Source organism: Arachis stenosperma, chromosome 10 (genome assembly GCF_014773155.1).
Source record: "Arachis stenosperma cultivar V10309 chromosome 10, arast.V10309.gnm1.PFL2, whole genome shotgun sequence".
NCBI classification, from domain to species: domain Eukaryota; kingdom Viridiplantae; phylum Streptophyta; class Magnoliopsida; order Fabales; family Fabaceae; genus Arachis; species Arachis stenosperma.
The window spans coordinates 120254884-120272733 of record NC_080386.1 but is presented as its reverse complement, the minus strand read 5'-3'; the positions used below and the strand labels follow the sequence as shown (position 1 = coordinate 120272733).

Sequence of the window (17850 nt, the reverse complement as noted above, 5' to 3'; positions counted from 1 at the left end):
ATTAACATTATGTGCCTATAAGAAACAAAATGGGTTGGTGCGAAGGCTAGAGAGTTAGATACTTCTGGTTTCAAACTTTGGTATACAGAAAAGGTGAAGAATAGGAATGGGGTTGGTATTATTGTGGATAGGCAGTGGAAGAAGGACTTAGTGGATGTCAAGAGGGTGGGAGATCGGATCATCTCTATCAAACTTGTGGTGGAGGGAGGTGCTTTTCATGTGATTAGCGCCTATGCACCGCAAGTGGGTTCGGACGAACAACACAAGATAAGGTTTTGGGAGGATCTAGAGAGTTTTGTCCAAGACATACCTTCGTGAGATAAGATTTTCTTAGGAGGAGATTTAAATGGTCATGTTGGAAGAGAAGTGACTGGGTATGGAAGTTTTCACATAGGCCATGGTTTCGAGGTGATCAATGCCGAGGGTAAAACTGTTTTGAACTTTTCCTCAACCTTTGACCTTCTCATCGCAAATACATGTTTTAAAAAGAGAAACGAACATCTTATAACCTATAAGAGTGGCATGACAAGCTCTCAAATCGACTTCTTCTTGTTGAGGAGAGTTAACCAAAAATTTTGCATTAATTGTAAAATTATCCCAGAAGAGAGTTTGACAACACAACATAGGGTGCTCGTCATGGATTTTTGCATTGAGTAAAAGTTAAGAAAAAGACATCATATGAAGAATGCAAGGACAAGGTGGTGGCCAATGAAAGGTGAAAAACAAAGAATCTTTCTAAGACGGGTAGGAGAAGAAGCAAAGTGGGATGAGAATGGAAGTGCGGAAGAGATATAGAGGGAGATGGCAGAAGTTATTAGAAGAATAGCAAAAGAAAACTTTGGTGAATCTAAAGGAATAGGACCAAGAGACAAGGAGTCTTGATGGTGGAATGCGAGTGTACAAAAAAAGATAAAGATAAAAAAAGAGTGCTTTAAAGAGTGGTCTTTATGTTGCAATGCAGATAATTGGGAAAAATATAAGGCGGCTAAGAAAGAGGTAAAAGTGGCTGTAAGTGAAGCAAGAACAAGAGGTCAAGAGCATATGAGGATCTCTACCAGTCTTTGGGCATGAAAGAAGGAGAAAAAAAGGTATATATAGAATCACAAAGAGCTGTGAAAGAAGAACGAGAGATTTTGATCAGGTTAAGTGCATAAGGGATAAGGAAGGAAAGGTGCTAGCTCAAGAGGAGAAAATTAATGAAAGGTAGAAGAGCTACTTCTACGAATTATTTAATGAAGGACAGAAGACTCTTCCGAGTCTTGGTCGGTTATGCACAAGGGAAGAAGATCAAAACTTTGAGTACTATCGAAGGATTTAAGACTTCGAGGTAAAAGAGGCTCTAAAGTAGATGAAAAATGGTAGGGCAGTAGGACCTGATAATATCCCGATTGAGGTTTGGAAGGGCCTTGGAGGAAAAGGCATCAACTGGTTAACCATGCTTTTTAATGTGATCTTAAGGTCAAAGAAGATGCCTGATGAGTGGAGAAAGAGCACATTGGTACCTATCTACAAGAATAAGGGGGATATACAAAGTTGTGGAAACTATAGAGGAATCAAGCTCATGAGCCATACCATGAAGTTATGGGAAAGAGTGATAGAACGGAGGTTGAGAAAAGAGACACAAGTGACAGAGAACCAATTTGAATTTATGCTAGTCAGATCTACCACTGAAGCGATATACCTATTAAGAAGAATGATGGAGAGGTATCGTAGTAATAAAGGGATCTACATATGGTGTTTATTGATTTGGAAAAAGCGTACGATAGGGTGCCAAGGGAGGTCTTATGGAGGTTTTAGAAAAGAGGAGAGTAAAGATCGCATATATTCGTGCAATTAAAGACATGTATGATGGGGCCACAACTAGTGTGAAGACTCAAGGTGGTGTGACAGAGAAATTTCCTATTGGTATAGGATTACACCAGGGATCATCCTTAAGTTCATACTTTTTCACATTAGTCTTGGAAGTACTCACAGAGCACATCCAAGAGCCTGTGCCATGGTGCATGCTTTTTGCCGATGATATCATTCTTATGGGAGAGTCAAGGGAAGACCTAAATAAGAAGTTGGACATATGGAGAGAAGCTCTAGAAGTGTATAGTCTGCGCATAAGCCGTAGTAAGACAGAATATATGGAATGTAAGTTTAGAAGGGAAAACCCTAATATAGAGGTGAAGATTGGAGAAAACATTTTACGAAAAGTTAAAAGTTTTAAGTATCTTGGGTGCATCATACAGGATAATGGAGAGGTTGAACAGGATGTAAATCATAGGATCCAAGCAGGTTGGTCAAAATAGCGAAGTGCATCTGGTTTTATATGCGACAAAAAGTGCCTTTAAAACTTAAAGGTAAATTTTACTGCACTGCTATAAGACCGGCTATGCTTTATGGTACGGAGTGTTGGTTAGCCAAAGAGGAGCACGAACATAAGTTGAGTGTGGCAGAGATGAAGATGTTGAGATGGATGAGTGGTCATACACGATTGGATAAAATAAGGAACGAAGATATAAGAAAGAGAGTTGGAGTAGCACCCATTGTGGAAAAGATGGTTGAATCGCGTCTCAGGTGGTTTGGACTTGTGAGAAGAAGACCGACAGAACACCCAGTCAGGAGGGTGGATGAGATGGAAGATGGACAAGGGGTGAAAGACATAGGAAGACCTAAGAAGACCATCCATGAGGCGGTCAAACGAGATCTACATGTGAACAGTCTCTTTATAGACATGACACATGACAGAGCGCAATGGTGTCGTTTGATTCATGTAGCCGATCCCACCTAGTGGGACAAGGCTTTGTTGTTGTTGTTGTTTGTCTTTGAAAAAATGGCAAGGACATATAGTGAAGATGTTTGCCTTGCGGATAGTGCAAGTTTGCACACCATTCTCAAAAGTAATATATTTTACTCATCTTGTGCCAAAAGAAGAATATGTTAATACTATTATTGGTTCAGGCAATGTGATAGAAGACTCCGAAAGAGCTATAATTTTATTTTCTGGAGGAACAAAATTCATAATAAATAATGCACTATTGTCTACTAAGTCTCTAAGGAACTGATTGAGTTTTAAAGATATTTGCCAAAATAGATATCATATTAAACAATGAGTGAGAGAAATCATGAGTACTTGTATATCACAACTCATTATTCAAATAAAAATGTTATATTAGAAAAGTTACCCTCACTTTCATCTAGGTTATATTATACTAAAATTAGTGCAATTGAATCACATGCCATTGTAAACCAAAAGTTTACTAGCCCAAATGAATTCATAACTTGGCGTGATCGATTGGGTCATCTGGGAACAACCATGATGCGGAGAATTATTGAAAACTTCCATGGACATTCTCTAAAGAACCAGAAGATTATTAAATCTAGTGAATTTTGTTGTGCTACATGTTCTCAAGGAAAGCTAATTTTAAGGCTATCACCAGTAAAGATTGGATTTGAGTCCCCTGAATTCGTAGAAAGGATTCAATGCGATATATGTGGACCTATTCATCCACCATGTGGATCTTTTAGATATTTTATGATCCTAATAGACGCACATTCGAGATGGTCACATGTTTGCTTGTTGTCTTCTCGCAACCTGGCGTTTGCAATATTACTTGCTCAAATTATTCGATTAAAAACCCAGTTTACAGAAAATCCAATCAAAGCAATTCGTCTTGATAATGCTGGTGAATTCACTTTCCAAGCCTTTGATGCTTATTGTGTAGATAATGGAATAAGCCTTGAATATCCAGTAGCTCATGTTCACACACAAAATGGGTTAGTAGAATCACTTATTAAACGTCTCCAGTTAATTGCTAGACCTTTATTTATGAGAACAAATCTCCCAACCTCGGCTTGGGGGCATGTTATTTTACATGCCGCAACACTTATTCGTTTGAGGCCAACAAGTAACCATCAGTTCTCTCCTATGCAATTAGCTTTTGGCTAGCAGCCAAATGTTTCCCATTTAAGAATATTTGTGTGTGTGATATATGTTCCCATTACACCACCTTCTCACACCAAAATGGGACCTCAAAAAAAATTGGAGATATATGTTGGATATGATTGTCCCTCTATAGTAACGTATCTTGAGATATAAACTAGAGATGTATTTAAAGCCCGATTCGCAGATTGTCATTTTGATGAATCAAAATTTCCAACATTAGGAGGGAGGGAATAAGCTTCCTAAAAAAGAACTTAATTGAAATGCGCCATCCTTAATACATTTAGATTCTCGATTAGGGCAATGTGAACTAGAAGTTCAAAAGATTATACATTCAAGGTAAATATTATTCCTGTTGAAAAAGACATAGTAAAGACACCTGCAATTGTCCAAAATTCTGATATAGTTTTGACACCAGAAGACGTTCAGGTACCTGAAAATTGTTAAAATGACGAGATCTCGATAAATTATGCCTTTATAGGAAAAAAAAGGGACCGAAATAAGACAATTATCAATAAAATATTTGCATATAATGTGACATTAAATATCATGCATAAAAGTAAGGATCTTGAGCCAAGAACAGTAAAAAAATGTCGACAAAGGAATGATTGGCCAAAATGGGAAGAAGCTATGAAGGCTGAGTTAGACTCACTTGCAAAACGTGAATTCTTTGAACCTATTGTCCATACACCAGAAGATGTAAAACCTGTTGGATACAGGTGGGTGTTTGTGAGAAAACGAAAAAATGAAGTTGTAAGCTACAAGGCTCGACTTGTGGCACAAGATTTTTCACAAAGACCCGGTATAGATTATGAAGAAACATATTCTCCTATAGTGGATGCAATAACATTGCGTTATTTATTTGGTCAATTTATCCGCATACCATAAATTATATATGCATTTAATGGATGTGGTAACAACCTATTTATACGGATCATTAGATTGTGATATCTATATGAAAGTCCCTGAAGGACTAAAGATGTCTAAACCATCCATTGAATATTCACAGGGGTTATACTCAGTTAAATTGCAAAAATTTATATATGGTCTAAAGCAATCTGAACGAATGTGGTATAATCGTCTTACTGAGTATCTGGCAAAAAACGGATTCAAGAATGATGATATCTGCCCACATGTTTTCATAAAGAAATCTGCATCTGGATTAATTTAATTGCTGTGTAAGTTGATGATTTAAATATTATTGGAACTCCTGAAGAGATTCTGATGAGCGGATAATTTATACGCTTTTTGGCATTGTTTTTAGTATGTTTTTAGCACATTTTAGTTAGTTTTTATTATATTTTTATTAGTTTTTAGTTAAAATTCACTTTTCTGGACTTTACTATGAGTTTGTGTGTTTTTCTGTGATTTTAGGTATTTTCTGGCTGAAATTGAGGGACCTGAGCAAAAATCTGATTCAGAGACTAAAAAGGACTGTAGATGATATTGGATTCTGACCTCCCTGCACTCGAAGTGGATTTTCTGGAGCTACAGAAGCCCAATTGGCGCGCTCTCAACGGCTTTGGAAAGTAGACATCCTGGGCTTTCCAGCAATGTATAATAGTCCATACTTTGCCCGAGATTTTATGGCCCAAACTGGCGTTGCAAATCAGCTTCAGAATTCCCGGCGTTTAACGCCGGAACTGGCATAAGAATTGGAGTTAAACGCCCAAACTGGCATAAAAGCTGGCGTTTAACTCCAGAAAAAGTCTCTACACATAAAAGCTTCAATGCTCAGCCCAAGCACACACCAAGTGGACCCCGGAAGTGGATTTTTACGTCATTTTACTCATTTCTGTATACCCTAGGTTACTAGTTCACTATTAATAGGATCTTTTGACATTGTATCTGTACCTCATGACACTTTACACGTTTCTCATTGTATCTTCTACGGCATGAGTCTCTAAACCCCATGGTTGGGGGTGAGGAGCTCTGCTGTGTCTTGATGGATTAATGCAATTACTACTATTTTTCATTCAATCATGCTTGCTTCCATTCTAAGATATCACTTGTTCCTAAACCTGATGAATGTGATGATCCGTGACACTCATCATCATTCTCAACTATGAACATGTGCCTGACAACCACCTCCGTTCTACCTTAGATTGAGTAGATATCTCTTGGATTCCTTAATCAGAATCTTCGTGGTATAAGCTAGAATTGATGGCGGCATTCAAGAGAATCCGGAAGGTCTAAACCTTGTCTGTGGTATTCTGAGTAGGATTCAAGGATTGAATGACTGTGACGAGCTTCAAACTCCTGAGGGCTGGGCGTTAGTGACAGACGCAAAAGAATCACTGGATTCTATTCCAACCCGATTGAGAACCGACAGATGATTAGCCGTGCTGTGACAGAGCGCGTTGAACATTTTCACTGAGAGGATGTGAGGTAGCCATTGACAACGGTGAAACCCTACATACAGCTTGCCATGGAAGGAGCCTTGCGTGCTTGAAGAAGAAGACAGTAGGAAAGCAGAGATTCAGAAGATAGAGCATCTCCAAAACCTCAACCTGTTCTCCATTACTGCAAAACAAGTATTTATTTCATGTTCTTTTGCTTTTTACAATCAACCCTGATAATTATTGATATCCTGACTAAGAGTTACAAGATAACCATAGCTTGCTTCAAGCCGATAATCTCCGTGGGATCGACCCTTACTCACGTAAGGTATTACTTGGACGACCCAGTGCACTTGCTGGTTAGTTGTGCGGGATTGCAAAAGTGTGATTGCAATTTCGTGCACCAGATTCCAACAATTATAAAAGCTCTAAAAGAAGAGTTTGAGATGAAAGATATTGGAAAACTAAATTTTGTCTCGACCTGCAGATCAATCATACAAAAAATGGGATCTTTATTCATCAAGCAACATACACAAAAAAGATCTTGAAGAGATTTTATATGGATAAGTCACATCCATTAAGTACCCCAATGATCCTAAGGTCTTTGGATGTGGAAAATGATCAATTCCGTCCTAAAAAAAAATTAAGATATCATTGGTCTTGAAGTACCATATTTTAGTGCCATTGGAGTACTAATGTATCTTGCTAATAATACACGACCCGATCCAACTAGAAAACATTGGAATGGAATCAAACAAATCTTTCGATATCTTCATGGAACAGTTGATATGAGATTGTTTTATCCATATGGATCTAAGTCACAACTAGTTGGGTATGCATTTGCAAGATACTTGTCTGATTTACATAAAAGGAGATCTCAAACAAGATACCTGTTTACATATAGTGGTACAAGTATATTTCCAACAGATCCGCTCAAGCGATAATCTGGCAGATTTATTTACAAAGTCACTTCCAAAATTGTCCTTTGAAAGATTGGTACATCAGATTGGGATGCGTCGATTTCGAGATATTAAATAATGGTGACAAGAGGGGAATGCTGTACTCTTTTTTCCTTGATTAGGTTTTTTTTTCATTGAATTTTTCTTGACAAAATTTTTAATGAGGTATTTCCTATCACAAAGAATTTTGTACTCTTTTTCTTTTACTAAAGTTTTTTCCCATTAGTTTTTTTCTTTAGTAAGGTTTTAACGAAGTATAATCCTAAATGAACATTTAAAGAAAAGTGTTGTGATAAGGATTACTACGTAGATGTCCATTCTAAAAAAAAAATGAATTTAATAAAGTTAAAAATGTTACCTTTTATATGCATATAAATAAGAGGCTAAACTTTAAAAAACACATTACAGTAATAAAATATTTTTTTCTCTCTATACATTACAATAATATAAATTTTCTCTTTTTCCAATTTTAAGTTTACAATATATATAACATTAATAAATATATTAATTATTTTTATTATATTAAAATAATAATTATAATAAATATTACTACTAGAATTATCTAACTATACTTTTTTTTATTACCTCTTATTTATTTATTTCGCAACAAACACATCAAATCTCATCGTTGTTCGAAACCACAACACCAAAATTAAATAAGCGGCAAAAATCAGAATGCTCTTTGGCTTGGTAAACGAATTTCTGGATATGCACCACACACATTACTTATTTCCGATTAAAAAAAAAAAAAGAATTGTGAGAAATTACAGAAAATAGTATCCGATAAGAAGAGAAAAATTGTGCAAAGAGAGAAGGAAGGATATGGTCTTCTCGTTATTCCGCAGATACTTGAGCATGGGCCGCCATAGCCACACCTCAAACAAGGTTCAGGCTCTCTACGACCACTGCAACGCCATTTTCTCCCCTTCCTCAACGCCACCACCTTCTTCGCAAGCTTTGCACAAGCTCTCTTCAATTCTCGGTTTATTTTTTTTTCTTTCTTTGCCCCCTTATTTGTTTATTTCATTGTGTTTAGGTTATGGTTTGTAGAGTGAATAATGTAAGTTTAATCTGTCTATGCTCCAATCATTCTTTGAATATTGCATGCAACTGAGGAATGAGGATCAATTAAATGTTATCACATGGATAAAAGTAATTTCTTTTTGAAAGAGTGAGTGTGAACTGTGAAGTTTAGTTTTGTGATAGTGTTTTAGAATGTTGTTATTCATTGAAATCAAACTGTTTTTACTTCTATAAAATAAAATTATAAATTATATGTGTTTATTATCAACTTGTAGAGGCATGTTCAGTTGGTCAAATTAGGTTTTATGGGTTGCTTATTTATTTATGTGAATGCTGTGAGTTGCTTGTTGATTTCTTGCTGGTTGGCTGTTTTGTGGCTAGGTTGAAGTGTTGGTTGTTTTTTTGGTTTTGTGATGATTTTCTTTTTCTATCCGCATTGCAATGCATTAAGTTCTTTAGATTTGGTTATTAATGAAGGCATTGAAACTATCAAGGCTGCATATTTGAACTGTAAAACTAAAAGGGATATTATGAAGAGTGATGTTGTGGATAATGTATGGGATCTTTTAGACAAAACACAATCACCTTGAATTTGTTTTTTAGGTGTAGTGCAAGCAAGAGGAGTAGTTTTATACAAGAGTGGGAGGATTAACTCTGGAACATTCGATCTTGCTTGCATGGTCAACATTAAAACAAAAGGGCACGTAGCCTTTTAACATTTTTTATTCTAATACTAACTATCTGCAGATGATTATACAGCTCGGATTTGTGTATGTGTGGGTGCACACGAGCGACTGTGCATGCGTGAGTTCGTGCATGTGTGTGGAGAATTAGTCCTGCTGCATCAATATGAGCAATTTATTCAACAAACATGCTAAGTGATATTTGTTAAAATGTTGGCAAGTTTGACTTGTTTAGGAATATGAAGTAATGAACAATAACACTATTGATATATCGGTCCACAGTAATATGGCAGTTATTCTGTGCCTGCTGTTCATAAATAGTCTATTCTTATTTCTAGCATTTTCCAATCAAACTAGAAACCATTTTATTTTATCATATATATTTGAACTCTGAAATGCAGATGTTACACTGTCTTTGGCAATGAGTTACTGATCCTTTGTTATTGTTCTTGACTTGGTAGATACTGTCCAACCATCAGATGTTGGGCTTTCGGAGGAAACTACAGATGATGATCGAGGGCATGGGTTTTTTGGAATTAATCAACTGAATAGGGCAGCTCGATGGGCTCAACCAATAACTTATATTGACATTCTCGAGTCCGATAGTTTTACGGTGAGCTTACCTTTCTAGCATGTACATTAATAAGTTGGCTGCTTAAAATTAGTACAGTGACAATATTGTCAAATTCTTGGCGATGGCTGTTACAATCACAGTATATGTCCTGCTAAATTGCATTGTGCTAAAAAGATACAGAAAAAAAGATTACTGAATCCTTAGACCCTGTATGTTCGAAAATTTGCTAGTCATTGTATTATAATGGGAATCAGGTCAAAGTCAGATTCGGCTTATATGTTGAATGTTTGAATATATAGAGACTAAGATGGAATAAGAACATCTTGGCTTATTTAAACCTCAAATTTTTATTTTTTAGTCAGGCATACTTTAATCATATATATAGCTAGCTCTTGTTGTCTCTTTCTTCAACCATACCGATGTTGGACTGATGCAAACTTCAGGCTTTGCCTATGTATGCATATTTGTATATACAATTTCTTCAATATTTCTGTGAGTTTCTTATTATCAAAGATATTCTCAGTTTTGTTATATGTTGTGTTATATTTCAGATATACAAATGAGTTGATTGTATATAGTGAATTTTTAGTGAAAATTTCAGTTTGTGTGAAATGAGATTTGGACTTAAAGTAAGCAGTGTTATTTGGTGCAGATGTGTATATTCTGTTTTCCCACTTCTTCGGTTATACCACTGCATGACCATCCTGGCATGACTGTATTTAGCAAAATTCTCTACGGCTCTTTGCATGTGAAAGCTTATGATTGGGTTGAACCTCCCTGCACTGTAGAAAGCAAGGGACCAGGACATCCTCAAGGTCTGGCTTTTAGAATCCGTTTGTTTATTGGGACTGAGACTGAGTATTGTGTTTGGTGATCAGAGACTGGAACTAAAATTTCAGTCCCGAGACACAAAATTTCAGTCCCTTCAGTACCTCTAGAAAGTAGGGACATAAGAGACTAAAATTTTTAGAGACGAAAATGGAAACTTTTACAACATTTCTTTCCAGAAATACTCTCATTTAACTTTTCAAATTCCAAATCTACCATTCAATCTCCATAAATCAAACATGATATTGAGACATAATTCAGTCCAGTTCATTTTACACCAAACACAATACAGAAACTTAATTCAATCCCTGTCTCTCAATCTCAGTCTCTTCCAAATGTAGCCTTATATTGCATTTTCTTATGATTTGACATTTTTCTTGTTTTTATCGGGCAAGTAAATTCTCAAAATAATCCTCAAAAAAGATATGAGACATGAAATTTACTTCTGTTTGGTACTTTATAGTATAAAATAAGTGTCAAATTAAGGATTAAATTGATGCCTATATATGTAGTATTAGATTGCAAAGAGGGACCGAATCCATGTTTTGTACCTTTAGAGAAATAACTAAAGTATTATATTTTTTAAAGGTTTAGTATTTACAGTTTTTCATAAAAGGTGATGTCGCTTTTGTTAATTTGTCGCTGGAACACATTTTTGTCTTGTCCCACACTCTTGTATAAGAGCATGTAAATATAAAAAGCACTGAGTATACATCTTCCTGATATGTACTCCTAATAATCCTTCTAATATTAAATTAAAAAAAGTATTAAGTGAAAAAGTAAAGGTATTCAATGCTTTGTAAATATAAAAAAAGCATTCAAGATTTTCTAAATCTATTAGTTAGGGGGAATTATTAGTAAGAGTATTAGGGGATTAATTATTTTCCTATAGAATTTCCTATAGTATTAGGTATTCAATTGCCACTACTGTTGTATATCTCATCTAGGAGATCTTTTTATCAACATTATTAAACAATATGATATCATATTTAGTGGCTTACAAAACTTGCTATTCTGCATCCATGTTTTAAAATGATTTTGTTGTAATTTTTCTTTGTTGTAGTTAGACTGGCCAAGTTAGCTGTTGATAAGGTCATGACTGCACCATGCGAGACATCGGTTTTATATCCAAAGCATGGTGGAAATCTGCACTGTTTCACAGCAGTAACACCTTGTGCTGTGCTAGACATTCTTTCACCTCCTTATAGAGAAGATGAAGGAAGGAAGTGTACTTACTATCATGATTATCCATATTCAACATTCTGTAAGTAACTCTTTGACCTATCACCTATATTCCATGCACCATAGGATATAGCGTTGGTACTCGGTAGTAGGAATGATCTTAGAAGTTCTATAAAACTTAGTTTGCTCCCTTTCTTGAGTTTTGAAGCCTTCGATGGAGGATTTATAATTTCAGTTAGATTTTTAGTTTTTCTCCCTTAGAAAGTTATTACCCTTTTCAAAACTTGCAAATCACTTGAGGGAATGGAGAAGCATTATCTGATCAGCATCTCAGTTATATATATTTTTTAATGCTTGTTGCACTACAGCAACACAAAATGGCCCTAAGATATGCGACGGCGAAGAGGAGGAATATGCTTGGCTTGTAGAGATAGGAACGCCTGCGGATCTTTATATGCGCTCAAGAGAGTACACTGGTCCGGCTATCCAGCTTTAGGTCTTTTGCTCGGATTTAAAAGTGATTATATGCTTCCTATTGTGAATGACGGGTGATGACGTTAATGCCTGAATTATTCATCTCCCATTCTGCACCTGCTGGCAAGCGAAGAGGATCTAAATTTGTTTACAACACTGACATGTGAAGGTTGATTTATGCCTCCTTTTGCTGGAAGCATATTTGGAGCATAAGATTTTGATACATAAAATCTGTGATAGTCCTCATGCTTTGACAAGCAAAACTATTTTTGTAATATTCCTTGTATAGTGGATGCGGTAGATTGTAGTATCAATGAAATGGCAATACTTTCCTATCATTTGCAATATCTACTATTAGTATTTGCTAAAGAGGTGCAGATACGTGACCATGGGAAAAATGATCTCGATACCCTACTAAGTTAATCCCTATTTTGGACATTTTAACCTTATATTTGTATTTTCATGATGAACAAATTTTACCCATTCATAAATAATTATATTAAGGATCAATATATACTAAAATGAGTAAAATCGTTTCAAAATGCTATAAAAGAACTAACTTGTGTGACATCTGAAATTTACATAATGAGTCTCCCCCGACACAAAATAAAAAAAACAATTTAGTGTTTTAACTTGGTGAACAATTGTCAATACTCCGAAAAGAGTGAACAATATGGCTTTCCTAATAAGGGAACAATGGTGGCTTTGAATTTAAGTTACTCAATTCATTAAAGTGGTTTAAGTTCATCCAAAACAATACATTCGAATTAACTCATCACGTAGATTTGTTTGAAAGTTACACCTATAGTCCCTGCATGAAGTTACATTAAGCTACTTCACATCATAATAGCAGCTTCACCAAAATAAAGTTTCTTATTTCTGGAGTAATTATTTCAGTTCAAAACTAACACATTTGAAGGCTAAACCCATCAATTGCAGCTCTCAAAACTCTGGATTTACCTTGGTCATGTTTGTTTTCTTAACTTAATCGATGATGATAATGACTTGCAGAAATATTTCAAGACTACATATTTGAGACAGCCCTTATTCACTCTAAGGGGATCTGAAGGCTTCACCAGCATATCGCACGCTTCCAAGTTCCTCTTCAATGCGAAGAAGCTGAAAAGATATTGAACAATGTTTTGAAGGGAAAAGTTCTTTAGATCATTCCATCAAACAATAACTAATGATCACACAGTATACTATATAACAATTCAAAGAAGCAATCAAAAAAATTTTTTCAAGGATAACGATGGTTTTCTATTTTCAATCAAAATTCAAGTTTTAAAACTAAGAACTAAAACAGCATTATTGCACATTCGTTATTTATTCTGAGTCAGGATAATGATGTTCAATTTCTTTAGTTAAACCAATCTCTGCCATGCCAGCTCAAGATAAAAATAGTCAGCCTCAGAGTCAAAGAAGAGTATATAGTGAAATTTGAATGAAGCAAGTTATGATAGTTTAGTCCTAAGGATTTCTGAGTTATTTTAAAATACTAATGATAAAATCTTGAAGCTAAGAGGAGGAAGTTAGCACAAAATGCCAATTACCTGATTATACTTTGCCAATCGCTCACTTCGGCACGGTGCACCAGTCTTAATCTAGATGACAAAAGCTCGGATCATCAACACAAGCCATAACATGGTATAATTTACAATAGAAAAATATTAAATACACCAAACAAATATATTAAGGAAATGGAACCTGTCCACTGGCCAAGCCGACAGAGAGATCAGCAATGAAGTTATCTTCAGTCTCACCACTCCGATGACTAACCATGACACCCCAGCCTGCTGCCTTTGAGTCAAGTGCAGCCTGAATAGATTCTGTCACTGTGCCAATCTGGTTAACCTGCAGTGGTTGGATAACAGATAAAACAACTGAAGCATTAATTGGCATGTCTCCCCTACAAATTCTGACAATATGCAATATCTCAAATTACTATTTGATTAGATATCTAGAAACAAAAACTTGTCTCAAAGCAAAATGTCAAAAAGAATTGATAGAAGAATTAATCTGAAGCAAAAAGTACTATATGAATGATAACATCAAATAATAAAAAATTGTTTAAGAATAGTCACCTTTAGAAGCAAACCATTGCAAGCCTTCTTCTGGATGGCTTCAGCTATTCTCTTCGGGTTTGTAACAAGTAAATCATCTCCTACAAGTTGAATATCAACTGAAGACTGTAGTGAAGCCCATGAACCCCAGTCATCTTGATCAAATGGATCCTCAATTGACACAATGGGAAATTCCTTCACAAAGTCTTTATAAAGATTGCAAAGACTCTGGGCAGAGAGAACATGAGCTCCATCATTTGGCTGTTTCTTGAAGTTCAAATCATATTTTCCATCCTTTGTGTAAAACTCTGAAGCTGCAACATCCATACCTATTTTAATCTGCACCATTGTTTTTTAAATTTTGATCAATAAGAAGGATATTCAAATCACGCAAAGGCATAAAACTAGTCATATCAATGCCTACCTTGCCAGCGTAACCAGCCTTCTCAATAGCATCAATGAGTAAAACTAGCCCCTCCCTGTTATCCTGAACATTGGGAGCAAATCCTCCTTCGTCTCCGACGTTACATGCATCTTGTCCATATTTTGCCTTGATAATACCCTTCAATACATGATAAACTGTTGATGGAAATAGTTAAGTTGACTGGTTGTCAGTATGAATACATCAAGATTGAAAATTCATGCAATGTATGCCGAATAATATGAACTTATGGAGTCAAGATAATTTGAGCGTAGAATTAATCATCAAATCAAATTATGTATCCTATAGGTCTAACTAAACTCACAAATCATATCAATTCACATACACCACAATAATTGAACGGAAAGGAAGGCATTATTAAGTTCAATACCAAAATGAGAAAATAAACACTCGCATATGCTAAGTTGCAGCCAGAAGTAAAAGAATTTCACAAGCATACTTCTTCAATGTGGTTACATTTATAAAGCACTAGATTTCTAACCTTCACTACCCATGCGGAGTGCCTCAGAAAACGAAGTAGCTCCAACTGGTAGTATCATAAATTCTTGCATGGCCAGATTATTTCCAGCATGACTACCCCCATTTATAACATTAAAAGCTGGAACTGGCATTACAAGTTCTTTTGTTCCAGAAATTTCCTGGATATGTTTGTATAGAGGCACTCCTCTTGCTCCTGCACCAGCTCTACACACGCTCAGCGAAACTCCCAATATTGCATTAGCCCCTAGCTTTGACTTGTTAGGAGTTCCATCTATTTCCAGCATGATAGCATCCACATCTGCTTGATTCCTTGTGAAACACAAAAACAAATATTCAGCAGCACAACACAAAATTCAAAAACAATGAGCATATTTAGATGTTTCAAAAATAAATTCAGCCACATCAGCTTATCTACTATATATAATTGGGACTGGAAAAGGGTTTGGTGTACACATTTTTTTCCCTTAACGTATCCTTAATTATGTATAAGAATTCAATTTTGAAGCCAATGAAGAGCAGTTTTATATGTGCATCCAATTACGTAGCGCCATAAATGATCATAAATGAAAATAACTACCGTTTACATTAACTGCATGAGTAGTTGTCCAAACGAACGGATGCAATTAGACAACATTAAAATTAAACTCTATTTATAAATAATACTTTATGCTATTTCTAAGATTCAAATCCAACATCTCTCTAAGTCACCAAAAAAAAAAAAAAATCCAACATCTCTTGATTAAAGTCTAAGGTATTTACATTCTTAATTAATCATACACATTTAACGATAAAAACATGAATTAAAAGGCACGATAAAACACGTAGTTTTCATAAAAAAGAATTGAAACAAAAAAGGTTCAACCTTCCTACTATACAAATACAACACAATAACCATTTACTCAGAAATTTTAAACCTGTGCACAGCTACTCAAAAGTGCAACAAACAATAATGTCCAACACACAACAGAATCTCAGAACCGTTGTTTTGGTTTACCTAACATCAACGCCAAGAAGCTTAGGAGCCAAGACCTCATTGATGTTCCTAACAGCATTAAGCACTCCTTTTCCTCCATAAACGCTCTTATCACCATCCCTCAGCTCCAGCGCCTCGTAGATCCCCGTGGAGGCGCCACTCGGCACCGCCGATCGGTACAGCTGGTCGGTCACCAGATCCACCTCCACCGTCGGGTTTCCCCTGCTATCCACGATCTGCCTCGCCTTCAGCGACTTCACAGAACACTCCCGCGTCGCCGTCACCGCCGCTGCAGACGGAGACGCCACAGAGGCCGAGGCACGCACCGCGATTGATCGTCGCGAGTTGCGAAACGGCACAGACTTCGGCGGCGCTACCGGCCTGGAGGCAATAAAGGAAGGTGTTTGGGAAACGGTTTTGGTGGTTTGGGGCGTGAAACTCAAAGCCATTGTTTAGGAACCAAAAAAGGAAAAAGAAAGTTTTCTCTTATTATTGTTATTATTATTTTTTTTAATTCTTTTTTAAATATTGATTTTGTGTGTGACGAGTGATGAAGAGTGCAGAGAAAAAGGGATGCGTGAAGTTTTATAGGGTGGCGTTTTAAGAGTTGGGGTTTGTGGAAGAGTCCGCCAAGAGCGATGAAAGAAAGAAAGTGAAGTGAAGTAATAAACTAATAATAAACAACGAGTTTGAGTTTTGGAGGTTGTTGGGAAGGACATGACTGACTATAAGACCGAAGAGGGAGACGGGTTGGGTAGGTGAGTTGGTGGCACTAGCTACTAAGCTCCATGCATGTTTTGTTTTGTTTGGTCTCGTTTTTTTTTTTAATTTGATTTTAAAACGTGGGATTTAGAAAGAATTAAATTAAAAGAAAAAAATAATACATTTATTTTTATTTTACCTTTTTTTTCAACTTGAGGAAATTAATATTAGTATCTAAGAGTTTAATTTTGATATACTGATATTGTAAATTATTTTACACTATTATTCAATCATGTTTATTTTTTTAGAAGAAGGGACAAAATTACACCTGAAAGTTCACACGCTGGACACAAGAATTTTTTATTTAAATAAATAAAATAAATACATTAATTACCGAAATAAATAATTTTAAAAATATTTATCATTTTACGTTTCCAGTCATATATCGTTTACAGTGTAAACGAGATGACATTGCATGTATCAGCTGCGTCGTATCTATCTCGTTTACAGTGTAAACGAGATAGACCTTATCTCGTTTACACCCTTATCTCGTTTACACTGTAAACGAGATAAGGTTGAACGGCGCCGATAAGTATAAGTCGTTTACACAGTGTTCCTGGACCCCACTTTGACCTAGTCAAACTCCTTCTCCCCTCTTTTAACCGTTTCCTTCCATATTTGAGTCCGATACGGTGATGGCACGCCAGGCAGGCAACGACGGTGACATCAAGGAGGTGCCCATCGTAGAATGGTTTGACGCGGAGGTCACAAATGGTGCCAGGAAAACAGCTCTGCAGTGCCTGAAGCAACTTGGAAACCTTATTGTACGACTCCTCCCAATCCCCATAGATTTGTGCAATTGCCTTCTGCTTGGCTGTCCACACCTTTTTGTAGGACGATTTGAAGTGATAGCTCGCTTGGACTGCACCTTGCAAAACCAGAATGCTAACAGAGGGATTGGACTGAATCAAAAGCAAGATGACCCGGCATATCAGACTGCTGTCTAGCTGACGATGGTCTTGAGACATGGTGGGTGTTAGACAACTATGCACTCCACCCACCCTCCAAACCTCCCTGAACACAACAACACAAGATTACTTTAGACACTTCGTACAACTACTTAGTATACCGTAATAAAGTATTGAAAGGCACAGATAAACTTAATATTACCAGTATCCCAAGTTCTGTTGAAGGGCCACA

General features: G+C 36.2%; 2 protein-coding genes across 2 annotated transcripts; one reads left to right on the top strand and one right to left on the bottom strand.

Moving 5' to 3' along the window:
- The first annotated feature begins 7870 nt into the window (after positions 1-7870).
- On the top strand, positions 7871-12424 carry LOC130954692 (plant cysteine oxidase 3). Its single transcript, XM_057881447.1, has 5 exons — positions 7871-8208; positions 9394-9545; positions 10159-10321; positions 11398-11598; positions 11885-12424. Exons 1-5 carry the CDS (start codon positions 8049-8051, stop codon positions 12010-12012), a joined length of 804 nt encoding a protein of 267 aa, XP_057737430.1. The 5' UTR covers positions 7871-8048; the 3' UTR covers positions 12013-12424.
- Positions 12425-12718: 294 nt separating this feature from the next.
- On the bottom strand, positions 12719-16645 carry LOC130955617 (enolase 1, chloroplastic). The gene is made up of 7 exons (XM_057882517.1): positions 15970-16645; positions 14977-15284; positions 14478-14632; positions 14075-14392; positions 13698-13844; positions 13544-13594; positions 12719-13109 (listed from the first exon to the last, which is right to left on the bottom strand). Exons 1-7 carry the CDS (start codon positions 16395-16397, stop codon positions 13044-13046), a joined length of 1473 nt encoding a protein of 490 aa, XP_057738500.1. The 5' UTR covers positions 16398-16645; the 3' UTR covers positions 12719-13043.
- Between the last annotated feature and the right edge of the window lie 1205 nt (positions 16646-17850).

Coding starts and splice junctions, on each gene's coding strand:
- LOC130955617 (XM_057882517.1), bottom strand. CDS start 16,397: ATGGCTTTGAGTTTCACGCCCCAAACCACCAAAACCGTTTCCCAAACA. Junction 15,285..15,969: donor CTTCTTGGCGTTGATGTTAG/GTAAACCAAAAC, acceptor GTGTTTCACAAG/GAATCAAGCAGATGTGGATG. Junction 13,595..13,697: donor TCGGCTTGGCCAGTGGACAG/GTTCCATTTCCT, acceptor TTTGTCATCTAG/ATTAAGACTGGTGCACCGTG.
- LOC130954692 (XM_057881447.1), top strand. CDS start 8,049: ATGGTCTTCTCGTTATTCCGCAGATACTTGAGCATGGGCCGCCATAGC. Junction 8,209..9,393: donor CAAGCTCTCTTCAATTCTCG/GTTTATTTTTTT, acceptor TTGACTTGGTAG/ATACTGTCCAACCATCAGAT. Junction 10,322..11,397: donor GGGACCAGGACATCCTCAAG/GTCTGGCTTTTA, acceptor TCTTTGTTGTAG/TTAGACTGGCCAAGTTAGCT.